This window comes from Kogia breviceps, chromosome 9 (assembly GCF_026419965.1).
Source record: "Kogia breviceps isolate mKogBre1 chromosome 9, mKogBre1 haplotype 1, whole genome shotgun sequence".
Taxonomy (NCBI): Eukaryota; Metazoa; Chordata; class Mammalia; order Artiodactyla; family Physeteridae; genus Kogia; species Kogia breviceps.
The window spans coordinates 67,070,453-67,085,642 of NC_081318.1; the positions used below are offsets into that span (position 1 = coordinate 67,070,453).

At 35.3% G+C, this 15,190-nt stretch overlaps 1 protein-coding gene across 11 annotated transcripts in view; it reads right to left on the reverse strand.

Annotated features, from left to right (window-relative positions):
- The window catches only part of ETV1 (ETS variant transcription factor 1), a 96,353-nt gene extending 81,686 nt beyond the window's left edge, over positions 1-14,667 (reverse strand). For 2 of the 11 annotated variants that reach the window (XM_067042583.1, XM_067042576.1), the window contains exons 1-4: positions 13,335-13,421; positions 12,789-12,876; positions 11,367-11,414; positions 1,957-2,010 (exon numbers count right to left, since the gene is read on the reverse strand). In XM_067042583.1, the coding sequence (XP_066898684.1) occupies positions 1,957-2,010; positions 11,367-11,414; positions 12,789-12,876; positions 13,335-13,421 (277 nt within the window). Of the gene's footprint in view, positions 1-1,956; positions 2,011-10,850; positions 11,252-11,366; positions 11,415-12,788; positions 12,877-13,334; positions 13,422-13,468; positions 13,522-13,672; positions 13,832-13,948; positions 14,146-14,243 lie in introns of those variants that run through there. The other 9 variants (XM_067042585.1, XM_067042578.1, XM_067042577.1 and 6 more) reach the window with 9 other exon arrangements.
- Between the last annotated feature and the right edge of the window lie 523 nt (positions 14,668-15,190).

Sequence of the window (15,190 nt, forward strand, 5' to 3'; positions counted from 1 at the left end):
TCAATGAGGAATGTGGTTAGTGGCTCCTATACTGAACGGTACAGACATAGATTATTCCCATCATCATTGCAGAAAGTTCTGTGGGACTGTGCTGACATGGCACAAGAAAAAGAGGAAAGGTCTGGGGACAGAACCCTGGGAAAGAGAGGGAAAGTAGATGAGTGACTTGAGAAGGAGTAATCAAAGGAATAAAGAAAGAAAGAAAAAAATCATATGCTGTGAACCTAGAGAAGTGAGTTCAAGGAGACAAATTAATCAAGAACACGAAAAACCAAAAAGAGGGCAAATAAGAAAAGGAGTAAAAAATTACCTTTAGGCATTTGATAGAGTATTAAAATCATTACCAATTTCTTCCGATATAAAATGACTCCATGAGACTAAGTCTCCCACTCAGAAGACAGGTTTAGTTTTTAGAAAGAACTCCAGTGCCTCACAGGAAGGGACATGTGGACATGTGACCATTCTCTTCCCACACTTTACCGAAGAAAGGGAGACCTTGCCTAGCTGTCATCCTTAGCCATCATCCTTCTGGGAATTTCTAAGCGTCTTTAATTAAGGTCTAAACCTTAGCTGAACAGGTTTCTTGAAATCCTATGTCTAATAAATATAACCAAACAGTACAGAAAATTCTCTTCTCAGATCACAAATCAAGCTGATACAACAGCAGTTACTGGGTGCTGGGGGCAGGGTAAGTGGGGAGTTATTTTTTAGTAAGTACAGACTTTCAGTAGGGATGATAAGAAAGTTCTGGAAATGGATGGTGCTGATGTTTGCACAACAATGTGACTACCATCGAACTGCACACTTAAAAATGATTCAAATGATAAATTTTCTGTAATATACATTTTACCACAAATGAAAAAAAAAATTTAATGACGTCAAACTAAAATATGTAACACGGGAGAGAATCTGTAAGAAACCTCTTACAACGCTTGACACCTGGGAAATGTACGATACCAAACATAAAAGTTGAAAACATTGCTCACAAACATCTGTTACTCAAAGTAACGTAGGTATTTGTGTTAGATTTATGATATTAGGTGTGAAAATATGGGTTTGATAAGTTGTAAGGTATTAAGCATCTGTTGTTACTGTTGCTACTGCCTCCTGTGAAACCTTCAATGGCCTGGAAAAATGAAACAAGTTAGAGCTTTAATTGGTGCTAAAAGAACAAAAATGTATTTGGTCAGTTTTATAATCAGGATGGCATTTATACCCTTATCTTTACTATTCACACCTCAGGTCAATAGCTGCAGTTTGCTGATAGAGGCAAACGATAAATTTTGGAAGTAAACCCGGAGGCAACCATGTTGATACACGCAAAATGCTCATTCTTTGATTAGAGGAGGGGAGAGCCCCTGAATCACTCCTCTCGCATGCTATGACAGGCCCTAGAGCAAGGCTCAAGGAAAGAAACACAGAAGGGATCTTAAGAGAAGCCAATGGCTACTTGCATTTGTGTGACTGCAACCAGGAAGCAGATAATGAGACTAAAAATTAAATCCAAGCAGGTGAAAGTTCATGAGTGTAAAAATAATACAATAAGCCAGAGGATGTGTGGTCTAAGATTTTTAAGTTATACAATAAATCTCATAAGGATTTGAACTACTGACCGTCTCCCATCAGCACACACACTTTTCCTGCTGAACATACTGAAAAGCTGGAAGTAAACACTTGCACATTCATGGATCACACCCTGTTTCTTCTCCGAGGATATTAACAAAATAGAGAACAGGACCCTCTTTTAATCCAGTTTTCCTAAGCTCTGCTCAGATCCTACAGGGGTTCTACTGATGTCACAACCTGACAAATACAATCACCTCATGACTGTAAGCTAAAAAGGCACGGACACAATGCAAGAAAAGACACTGGAAGTGGAGACCAACCAAAGAGAAAGGACAAAAGCAGGAAACAAAGACAAAGAAAAGTTCAAGAGATGAGTCATACTATACTTACAACTTTCAGCCTGATAGTCTGGCACAAACTGCTCATCATTGTCAGGTACCTGAGCTGAAGAAAAAAAAAAAATGAAAACAAAATTAAGAGAGAAACTGCCAAGGCATAAAGAATGTCAAGTAAGATCTCTCATGGAAGACCTTTTTAGACTGAGACCAAACCTATGATTATTTGCCAATGAACTCCTATTTAAAATGGCATTGACAGCAAAATTTGGGAGGAGAAATAGAAGCCATCATCAATGTCAACCAGAAAACACATATGTCAGAAATGATATGGTGGCAGTTGTAGTCCCTCTGAATTTCACCAGCCACATGGAAATAAAAGAAACATGCAAAATAAAAGAAGCTACAGGAATTCCATTAAATGCAATGGGGGGTTTTTTGTTTTTGCAAGAATGGAGTAAGATGTATTTCAATTCACCTACTGCCGGTGCTTAAGCAGCCCATTTAAATTAACCACACAATTCTTTCAAATGATGTGTAATTACTACACATATCCCTCTGCTTTTTATAAACATCTGCTTTTGATATGTTCTGTCTACTGCCAATTAGACTACCATAATTAAAAATGTTTGCCCTAAATTTGGCCAAAATATGTGACAAAGTTTTTTACATGGAAAGATTATCATTGATTTTGGTTATATATAATAAAATATTATATCTCAATGATTATAGTCACAATAATAAAAATAATAAAAACAAACTCCATCTTTTCATGCAAAATATTTTCCAGGTGACTATTTAGCACTAACAAAAGAATATCACTATTTCATCAGTCCTAATGTCAAATGACTACCCTATTTTTAGTAAAGGAAAAATCTTCTGAAGAGCAAGAACTTAATGTATTTGGCAATCAAAACACAAGTATATTTTTCACTTCTAGAATATTTTCATCACAGTTAATTTAGATGTCAAAATAACCTATTCCAAATTGACATATTACAAAAATGAGTTTTCATCTGCACTCACAAATATGCACACTTACTTACACACATACAAACTACATAAAAGCTGGGTTTAAAATGAGTTATCATCCTAATTAACTTTAGCTATAACCTGATTAGCTAGTATTACTTTACTAGTATTATCTAATAGTGAAACTTTTTATCCAATCAAGTCATACTAAAACAGATGTCAATTAATTTTTTTAAAAGTGCCTATTCTGTATGGAGAATCCTTATTAACATAATCAGCCTTTGTTGAAAGTTTTGTGTTGGTAAGTTAAGAAAAAAAATTCATATAAAAAGAAATTCTACATTTTAAAAATTCTGTATAAAAAAGGAACACAACATACATAGAATTAAAATGTCTGTTGTGTCAGCTTATTTAATAGGATTTTAAAAAACAAATATTTGGTTGAATAAAATTTATGTTATATTATTAAGAGCGGAACAAACGATAATTTTGTCTATCACCAAGACATGCAGTTTGACATTCAATTATTTTCTAACAACTTTCTTCTGTACACCAATACTTAAGTTTATTGAAGACAAATTTCATCCTCTGCCACTTAAGGAAACCAAACAAGTTTAGCACTTTTTTCCAAATTAGAACTGATACCTATTTGATCAGCCTATACTGAGGGAAGAGGTGCTTTTTTCTTCCGATTCCACTAATACCTGATACCAAGGTTAACTAAAGGCCAACAACCTTCAAATCATTGTTCTATGTTATGCTGTGTAAACTGTGTAACATTATTTAACCTCTTTGAACTCCATTTTACTCATCAGTTTAATAGTGATAATATAGGTTTTTCATGAGGATTACATGGAATAGTCTAAACACAACGCCAGACACAGTATCAGATACTCAAGAAACGTTACTTATATTCTTTTTTCCAAACCTCCACCACCCATCCCTTTTTTTTCCAATTCTCACACGAAGTACTACTCAAATCATTACAATGCAAGTTTAATACCTTTACTTCTAATGAATTTTATTGGAGATGGATAAAAATCGCAGCTAAAATTTGTACATTAGCATTCTCTTAACTATAAACATTTTTTGACAGTACAGTAAACCTGATTTTTCTCAAAGACTCACACATTATAAGTGGAGGAGTATCCATTAAAATACATCTTTTCACCAAAAAAATTACAAAAAATGTTTCTAATATCTCTTTCATAAATAACAGCAGGCAGATAGAATCAAATCCTATACATTTTTCCCACCATATCCACAGGTTTTGGTTTTCCTTCGAAATTAACAGCTAAACCCAGATAACTACCGAGATGCAAAATTATCAACCACAGCAATTACTATGCTTTTAAAAAGCCAACATTTACAAGAATCTAATAAAAACGTAATATCCCTTTACAGGAATAGTTAAAAATAGCGGGTGAGTAACAAAAATGGAACAGAATATGCTGGTATGACTGTCCCAAAGGCCAGACTTTTTTTTTTCTTACTATCAGAAGACAAAGTTGCAATTCAATGATATATATTACTGCAAGAAAGGCGTAAAAATCGCTGATAGATAAGCAGCGTACGTTGGGAGATGCGAGTTGGGAAGGCAAAACTTCAGGAGAAGAAACCAGAAGTTATACCTCACAAATACAGAAAATAGCTACATACCAACAATTTTGTAAAAAGAATAAGAACTGCTATTTCTGTTCTAACTCCTTAACATACTGAATAAATACTTCACACTTATGCCTGAACATATTCCAGAATTTTAACAAAAAACATATGACTCACATTTTCACAGAAGCTAATCTTAAGAAACTGAATAGACCAAATGAAGCAGCATGCTACTTAAATAGATAAAAGCTGAAGTCTACCTCTAACTCCAAGTTAGAGTCAAAGGAAAGCAGCTAACGAAAAACACAAGTTGGATCTGGGCAAGGAAAATATGACAAAGTATTGCCACACTCGTATCGTACATTTCCTTTTTTTCCTCCATTCACGGGGAATTCTGTGAAGTAGCAAACTACAGCTTCCTGAAAATTTGCGGCAAGCCATACCAACTCCAAAGTGGAAAATTAACAATAGAGGCCAACCTAAAAATGAATTAGTTTTTTCACTGCTATCTGCTTGGAATAATCACCTTTGGGGAAAGAAAATGTTTCCCCACACTCTGTAATTAAAGAGGAAGGGGAAAGAGTAAGAAAGGAGAAGAGAAAGTACATACCAAAAGACCAATAAAAGGCTTTCAAGAGGATGAAGCATGTGGATTTTACTGGTAATAGCTGGAGCGTTTCTATCAGTTCATCACACATTAATAGACAAGTTGCCATCAAGTCTCAGGACTTCGCCTTTAAAAGGGAAGTATTTGCACGCTCAGCTATTTACCTAGATTATTATCCGAAGTTGTTTCTCCTCTCTCTCTCTCTTTCTCTCTCTCTTGTTCTACTACATCGCAATACATATTATGAGAAAGAAACTCATGAAAATATTAATCACAATCTTGATGTCACAGAATCACTAACCCTTATTTTGAATTTTAATATACTTTCTTAACTAACATTTCTTGGGCGGGGCTGGGGTGGGGAGTGGACAATTTTTAAACAGAGTTTGTTGTCTTTTGTGCTTATTTGAAACCTTCAAATAAAGTAATAATCATTACTTAAGGAAAGGTGAGTGTTGAAATATTTTCTAAGTTTGGCTGCAAACGAGTAAAAACCCCCTTTTCCTTACAAACTAGACGCCTGTCAGGTTTTCTTTTAAAGCTAGGGAAAAAGTGGAAAAATTACAACTGAAACAAATGTCAAGTTGAAAAGGGGTTAATATTTAATTAAAACCAGTTCTATCCACTGTAACAATGACCTGGAGCCAAACAAGGCGGAAGATGTATGAGTCATTCTTTCTGCCCGTGAATGAGACAGCTGATCTCCTCAGCAATTCCTCCAGACGAGCAGGCAGAGCTGGAGTTCCGCCTCCATTCACAAAAACACAGTCCAGCATGAGCCATGGGGCCCAACCGCAATCTTTTCATGTCACACCCTTCCAAAGAGCTAAAGCAAGTCAACTTGAACTTGCAGTATAAACATACCAGTTTTATTGCTCTGTCTCAAATACAGCTCAAATCCATTAAGGTACACGTTTAAATAAATGACAAAGTTAAATCCATATATATATTTACATATGTTTAACCCATCCTGCTTTATAGGGTAATTTGTCACAGAAACTTGAATGTATAAAACTAAGAAGGAAAAAAGAAAAGAGGTAAAGATAGACGGTGGGATGGATGGATGGATGGATGGAAGGAAGAAAGGAAAGAAGGAAGGGGGAAAAAAAGCCAAACCATTAAAGAAATACCTTATTTTTCTTGCTTATTATTCAAATGCTCTTTTTATCTTAAGATTATAATAGTTTATTGCTGAACTTAGTGCATTTCAGTCTCACAGGGTTAAGAAACAAGTTTCTCTAAAGAAATTTCAATTTTCTTTTAAATAAAAGTAAAACAACAGGGAGGGAGGGTGACGCAAGAGGGAAGAGATATGGGAACATATGTATATGTATAACTGATTCACTTTGTTGTAAAGGAGAAACTAACATACTATTGTGAAACAGTTATACTCATATAAAGATGTTAAAAAAAAAAAAAGTAAAACAAGAAAATCAACCTTTACACAGTCATATTTTGTTTAATCCTAAAATGAAGCTTCAGGCCGTGGAAGAAAATAATCATGAGGCCACTAAGCCTGGTTTTATACCACATCACTTTTAACATTAAAAAGATTGTACCAATGTATAAGCATTAATTAATGCAGAAGTATAAATACATTTAATCAGACGAAAAAAGGGGGGGCATTTTCCCCATGACAAAAACATCTTTAATATTGATAAAGGCATTCTTTCTGTATGCTCTAAAAGAAAGAAAACAGTTTTAGTTGCCTTTAGTCTCAAATCTACTTCAATTTCCTAACTCTAACCTATAGAGAGGCTTGAGAACTTAAGCGTAGCTCACAGCTGTTGTTACTACCCATATACTTTCTCTAATGATACTGAGGTCTGACTTCTATTATTATTATCATTATTATTATTTTAATTACAATGTTGTGCACAGATCAAAGGAAATAAAGTTATATTATGAAATTCAAGAAATTATACATTTTCTGTAACTGAATTAGAAAAGCTCAGCATTATTTCATTAACATGTATTAGGACCCTCTGGAAAACCGATATCTAGGCTGCACCAAATCCGAATTCTATTTTTAACAAATTTTTCTATTTTGCAAATAGACCCTAGATGAAAATGCATTTATATACTTCCAATAAATGTTGAGAAATAGAATAGTTCTACTCTACCTGCTATCCTTTAATGAAGTCCAAACAAGAAGTCTTTGTTGCATAGTTTAGAGTATTTCTTGGTACAAGAAAAAGATGGATAGTTGCTCCCCCCTCCCCCCATACAATGACTCTTGCTCACTCTAAGAAATGGTATGGACTTCTGTAATTTAATGCCTAATTCTCAATTCCTTTTTTATTTAAACCATACAAAATAATGTAGTTTTTAAAGCCTTTTCTCCTTACTGCCTCACATTAAAAATAAATCATGAGTACATACCCAATTTAGGTTCTGTTTCAAAAAGAAACAGTTTAGTTTTTAAAAAATAAAAATGAGTACATTATGACTACTGTGTATTATGGGTGGCATTATGTACATTGAGTAACAAGAGCACATATTATTTGAGGAAATTCATAATAAATGATTTTGATTATAAATTTAATATCAGCCACTAAAGTGAACTGAGGAGACAGAATGATATCTCTACTTTTCAGCAAACCTGACTATTAATAGAAGGTCACATAAAACAAAAGGAAGAAAGCTTATCGGCATGAGGGCATGAGGTAATAATAATCTTTAGTGTAGAAAGGTTATTCTTGGAGGCACAACTTTGACTCAAGTGTCCTGGCAGCATGAAACTTGACTTACAACACAATTGAAAAACATTCTACCCTGATGGCAGCAAATCACTGTCGACAATTTTCCTTAATATTACTGATGAAAAGAAACCTCAAGGACATCTAGACCAACATCAAAAATAACACTCAAAAGTTGCTATGTATTTATATTAGATACATATGAAATGTATTATTTTTCTTTAAGTTGTGTTAAAGGTAAACTTTAACAAGCAACTTTAAAAGAATGTGATCCTCTTTTAACTCAATTTTACATCCTTCTATTTCTGTTCCCCCCACACAAAAGGTTCCATTTTAACTATGAATTTCTAGGACACCCTTCCTTAAAGCACCACTTAAAATAAAAAAACAGGACGTTACCAGGATGTTGATAGAATTGATATTTGAACTCGTTATTTCATGGGATCAAATAATTGGAATTGTCTTTCTGTCTCTGTCAGTGGCAATCTAATTCAAAAGTCAAATAATCAATAAAGAATTGTACACAGTAAAATGACAATATAAAGTGGCTATGGCAAAATTTAAAATAAGCACATTCTTCACTTTTTTAACTGCTACTCTGGTCACTGAAAACATTACCTTTTCAATTTTCTTCAGAATAAGATGTGATTATTTTAAATTGTGGTGTATATATTAAAAAACCTTAAAATTGCAGTGTTAGTACTTCAAAAGTGATACTAATATAAAGTTATATTCTTAAAAAACGTATTTTTGATCCCTGTTTAGAAATTTGGGGGAAGAATGGAAGCATATTTTTTGGAGAGGACTTTAGTGAATTGAAAATACTGGTTCCAACCCCACCCTCAAATAAGTCCTGCCTTATCTATCCAAATTTTTCCTTGGACATAAAACACATTTCATAATCCATAATAATTTACCTATGACCAATCCATGTTATACTTCGGGTCTACCTTATAAAAATTTTTACAGGAAAAAAATAAATTAAACCTGAAATAATATATTATTTCCCAAGTATTTAGGGACTTTGATAATTTTTTTAAAATTCATATGACACATTACAAATACCTTGACTCTCCTGCCTAGTAACATTTTTAGACCTGTTTAACTTCCCAGTGGGATTCTTATGGGAGAAACTTGGTTAATTGCCAATGGTCTTTTTAAAAAGGGTCAAAATGCCTTAAAATTCCATGGTCCCTTTCTTGGTGATAAAGAATTATGAAAAGAAATATGTAAACCGTTTATAGTCTGCCAGTTTGGCAATGTTTTAATTTCTGGAGGACCAGAAGAACATAAATGAACAGATCTAGCTACAAATAAACTAGTATAATTTTGAGATCTCTTCTTAGCTAATATTGTTCAAGATGTGGGATAAGTTAAAATGCTAATACAAATAGTATAATTATATAAAATTGCTAAAAATAAACGTGCAGTCCATTAACAGATAATTTTAAAAACCCACCTCTCTTCTTACTCTTAGATTTTTAAAAATAAAATTAATGTTATGCTTATATCATGACAGGATAAATTAATGTAAAGTATTCTGAAAAAATGTTTAAATTATCCTAAAATGCAATCTTACTCATGGTTTGTAAATAGAAGCCCACCTGGGTATTCAATAAAACACTCGGAGGATTAATTCCTGAACTTATTTAAGCTTATAAATTCTTTTCTAAGTAAAAGTCCATGTTCTTTCAAATACATCAATCATTTTCTAGGTTTATTTTATATGAAGCTAAATCTTCAGATCTAATTTACAGGTAAGTTAGTTATCATGGGTAAGAATATTCAGTGCAGAGTTTTAAAATAAACTTGGATAAATTACCAAATCACTTAGCCAAGGGACAAAGAAACAAAACAAGTCAAAAGTAAAACACTGCACTGAAACTGATTATAAAATGGTAAGAGTCTGTCACAGATTCCACATTTTTAAATTCCAGGAACAGAGTTTCTGTGCACATTCAAAATCTGCCAGCAAGTGCACTGACTTGGAATCAATGAGACTTAAACATCTTAAGAACCAACAAACCTTCCAGAACAATTAAAATAGATATCTGAAGGTATTTTGGATAAGCGAATAAATTCCCTCATAAACATAATGTTCTCACAACATTTAACTTTGCAAAACTTACAGATAAAATTCATGCAAGAGCCTCTGTGCAGATTTTTCTTGAGAAAGTTACATTTGAATATATGGCTTATGTTGCAATAATAAGTAATCTATTGCAATAAGTTTCATTTACAGTGACAAGCAAATGACCTTTAAATGTAACTAAAACTTTCATTAATACTTACCTTTCATTAACATACAAATACAATCACCCTTGCAAAGGGATACTGGAAAAGGTATTTAACGTAAAAGCTTTATAAAGATTGCAGAAGCCCTTTGGAAGAACTAGAATATCAGCAAAACAAAGAAACTTATTTTACATGCTAACAGCAACTTGATCAACTGCAAGCAAGACCACTAGAAAAAACACAGCAGTCTGCCTCAGAGTAGCAACAGCAATGCTTGGGTTCCATTTAAACAGACCCTCTCTCTTCTTTGAACCATCTTAAAAATCTGTTCCAAAAATTACATGTTTCCCATGTAATGCAAAGACATAAATAACACAACTATACTCAATACCTAAATATCTATAATTTTCTCTTTGTATTTCCCACAAAACACATCGTAGGATAAAATTATTATTTCACATTTAGTATACCAAATCCAAAAGAAAAATTTCAAATTATAGACGCCAACAAAAGTCCCTCAATATTAGACATTTCTCAAGTTGTATAAAGCTGTACTGAAGCAATATCTCCTTGTTCCTATAAAATAAAGTTTCACAATAAAAGATACGATAGACTGCAACACAAAATTTTACCAAAAAGCAATCAAAAATAAAAATGCCTTTAAATATCTCCTTGCTATATTAAATAAATCCTAATAAAAGTGTTATAATAGCAAAGGTCAATTTCAATAAACATCACATCATAGTAACAAACAGAAAACATTTTTAAAATCCTCCAATCCCCCCAAGATTTATTTTAAAGCCATGGATTTCCTTAGCACTGGATACACACCTAACGTTCTGTGTTGTGAACAAGGTGGAAAGAAGACACTTGCACTTAAATCTTGAAGCATCCCGTCCTGATGAACCCAGAGAAACTAATTTCTGCCATCAGAAAAGTCCTCCACCAGAACACCAAATAATGATATGCGCTGCTCTAAAGGAAACTGCAAGCCGAGTTCTGGCTCTAGATCTCTCGAGGTACAATAATATAAACCTGATCAATTGCAATTAAAATCTGAACAGAGGCTTAGAACTTGAAGTCTTGGTGCATTAGTTCTTGCCAAAAGCAGATGTGATTGTGAGCTGGAAGCAATTTCTCCTGGTAATTTGTGATGACACTGGGTAGTGCAGTCCCAGATTCCCCGAAGACAAACTCATCAGAGGCTCTAATGTATGCATGACACATGAGGTGGCTCTTTTAGAGCTCAATTAATTGGGCTGAACATTAAGACAGCAAGTTCAGGACGTTTTTTTTCCCCTTCTAGAGTTGCTTTTCCCCTCCTTTGAAAGCAATTTTTTGCCTTACCTTCTGCAAGCCATGTTTCCTGTAATTGACTTAGATCTTGAAAGAGTTCTAAAAAACAAGTCAAAGACATAAACACAAGATTTGCAAACCTTTAGCCTACATTAAATGAAAATGTCATGAAATTAGTACTATAGGTCAATTTAATTTGGGGAGGGTCATCAATATAAAAAGAAATCAGGATTTATAACTTAATTATATCAATAATCCTGCCCATTTTGATGCCTATTAAGCAATACTTCTCAATATCTTTTTTCCCCCTTTTTAACAGTTAGCTTAATAAATAAGCTTAGGGACCTCAAACAACATGCATACACTAGAACTCAAAAAGGCTGAGGTAGAGGCATGTCCATCCACAGAAACCTTTCTTAAATATATTAAACTCTTGCTAAAACAGTAGTAGGGGAAAAATCAGAACGACTGAAAAACGTTTTATTTCTAACTTCCGAATCTTATATAAAACATGTAACAGTACATTGTATAATTCTCAAAGTACTATATATGTTTTGAAGTTCAATGCCTCAAAACTAAAAGGGACAACTTTTAAATACAAGATTTTGGAAAAGAAAATTTCTACAGTAATAGGTTTACAAAAGTCAGAGAGATAATTCTCTGGTACCTGTTTATTAGCAAGTCCAAAACTGTGTATCCTGTCATAGTGGGGAGGGAGAGGCATATGTAACTTATTTATACTTATATGAAGATTTGAGGATGTTTCAGAATTCAATATACCTAATCTAAATGGCAAACTGAACTTTGGTAATTAAATCTAAGTATGGTAAGTTTATTATGAATGCCTGCAAAGGGCTGGAATAATTTATAATATATTGACCTCCTACCAACAGTTCATAAAAAGAATCTGTGACCCAATTTCCCAAATAGGTATTATAATTACTAATTAGGCCTTAATTATGATTCATTGAACATTTTAAGGCCTCACCATGTGGTCATCAAAATCATCCATGAAAAGTTTGATAACAGTATATGGTTTTAGTGTAAGGGGATGGGAAATCAAACAATCACGTATATTGCTCAACTTCTAATACAGGAGAAAAGAGAAATTAAGCAGTGTGCACAGCTGCCTAATTTGTCCCACTGTGTTGGATATTTCAAAATTGTTACCTTAGTGTATGGGATTACTTGTATGCCATATGGACAAAGGTATTTAAACACAAAATAATGATTAAAAGAAGGATGTCACTGTTAAGTTTTTATTTCCTTCTTGCATTAGTTTGTGACAGAGCCATAAAATATCCCTCAACGCAAACTGTCACATCATGTTTATTGCTCCAAATAAAAGTCTTGGTTAAATGCAGTAATTTGAAAGTGTATTATTCTTATAGTAAGACTGAAGTGCTTCTCTTCTTTATGAGGGTGGGAAGTATAGGTAAAGAGGGGGGGATTCAGCCCAAAATCAAACCTCACCTTCTGAATCATGAGCCAGATCTCTGTTAATGAATTTTCTTTTCCTGACATTTGTTGGTTTCTCGTTACAATTTCTCCCACGCTGATTCTACAAAGGGAAAGATAAAATCCTTTAAAAGAATGTAAACCTCACATGTCACACACACATAGAAACACACATGCATACAAAAGTCTACTGGATCTTCTCCCTAAATAGAAAAATTAAAGTCCATCGTATCAATTCCAATCATCATTTTCTCTGTTCATTTGACTGTGAAAGCTTATGCTGAGAACTCAACAGCCAGGGAGAGTTGCTTCCCTGTGCCGATGGTAATATACTATTTATCAGTCATATATTCATGGTATCTCAACATCAAAACAACATTAAGCCATTATACTTAAAGTCGTTTTAGGCTGGATCAAAGCTAGATTAAAACACAGTGAATTTTATTCTATCTGATACCCCCCTAAAAAAAGAACAAAAACAGAGTGGTGAAATGAAAAATGTAAGAGAGACAATGAAAAAAAAAACCCATATAAACAAAAAGTGTCAGCATTTGTCTCAACTTCATTCTTTTCAATGTGGCAGACAAACCCAGCCAAAAACTTTGAGAGCAGCAGCTGCTGCTGCCCTCCATCTCCTCTTCCACTCATCTTGAGCACTTTAATCAGAAAAAGGAGTCTTAAAAACAAAACTATGCCTTATCCAAATCACTGAAAGGTAAGCTCATTTTGAAGATTGGGCTTCTAGAAGCAGAGTCGCCCTACAGTGGCAACAAAGCAGATAAAGTATCTGCAATCCCAGCCCCCTTGCCCCCTCCCTTCTCATTCTCTCCCTCCTCCCCACCCCACCCCCTCCGTCGGAGTCAAGTTTATAAACAGCAACTTTCGAACTGATCACTCACATTGGTGACCATGTAAGGCACTTGCTGGTCATAAAATCCATCCATTCTGCTGCTCTTCGCAAATCTCAGCTCAGTGTTTTATATTTTGAGCATTTAGCTGGAGATTTCCTCGGGATCTGGACTTCTATCAACCTAGAGGGGAACAAGATGGCTTTTAGGCTAAAAAAAAAAAAAAAAAAAAAAAAAATCATGAATGAAGCTCTTGAATTTGCATAGCTAATTACCCTCCGACAGTCCCATTCACAAAAATAACCCTCCCTACACCGCCTCCTTCACCTGGATCCAAAGAGAGCCAAGAGAGTTCACAATTTACATATTTTCGGCAGTAGCAAAAATCCGAACCAGAGGCGATGTATTTATTTACACTCTCGATGTTTCCCTGCGCGGTCGGTGTACCCCGGGCAGCTCTGATTCGCAAACGTGTGCAAAACTAGCAATGGCGATCAACGAGACTTGCTTTGCACCTAACGGGACTAAAGAGACGGAGACACCTCTTTCATAAGGATAGTTTTTGCAACCCACAACCATGCAGTTAACTGGAGAGACATAAAAAGTTGTTGGAAAGACCCACCTGAAGGCCACGCTAGGCGAACGGCTGCAAAAAATTCCCTCCAATTTTAATAAAAACATTAATTATTGCCCAGCACTTCCCCCTTGGAAGCCGAAAGCGCCTCTGACAGAGCTCAATTCGGTGGTTTTTCCTCTACTTCTCCTCCAGGGGCCTCCAATCCAAACTGATGGATCGCTGCCTCCCATTGGCTCCGCGTCTCTTTCACAAGATCGGATTTCGGGCTGTCAATCAGGAGGCTTGCTGCCCTTGCTCGTGAATATCCCGCGCCCCTTTGCCCATACCCGTGTTCCGCCGGCTGGCGCGGTGACCACAGCCTGGAAACGCCACAGAGCAAATTGACTGCCGTCCTCACCCGCTGCTTATTGTTAAGGCGCCCGGGGACACCAAAGCCATGTGTTTCGAGTCGCCAGTTCTCCTTACTGGTGTGTTTGGTCCACTAATTGGGCTGATTTCCTAAAAGCACATTCGTTCGGGTCAGATATATACTCTGAAGCGCGATCCACCAACACCGTGCATCCTTAGTCTCCCACCACCCCTCCCTCAAGATCTCCAGCCCCTCTACTTTGAACCTGATAAGGAGCCCACCTCACACTATAGCCTCGTTCCCACTAAGTTTTTGGCCCAGATTCTCTTCCCATTTTTCAACACCCACCATAACCATTATGGCGCATCAAAAACATTATTTTTTTAACGTCATCCTCAAGTAAAAATCTTTCATGGGACAGTAAAATCTATGGGGAAAGCACCTGGAAGAAGCAGAGGAATTGCTTCAGGAGTGATTGCGTTGGGAGAACTACAGAGCGATCTAGGTGAGGGAAAGTATTAAAATAAAATCTGTCCCACGTGTGCACTGGGACAAGGTGTTTCCAGTCCCTGGTGGAGGTGGGGAGGAGCAGGGATAGGTTAGGGGTGGCTCGGATATCCTAGGGACCCGCACGCTTCCTGAG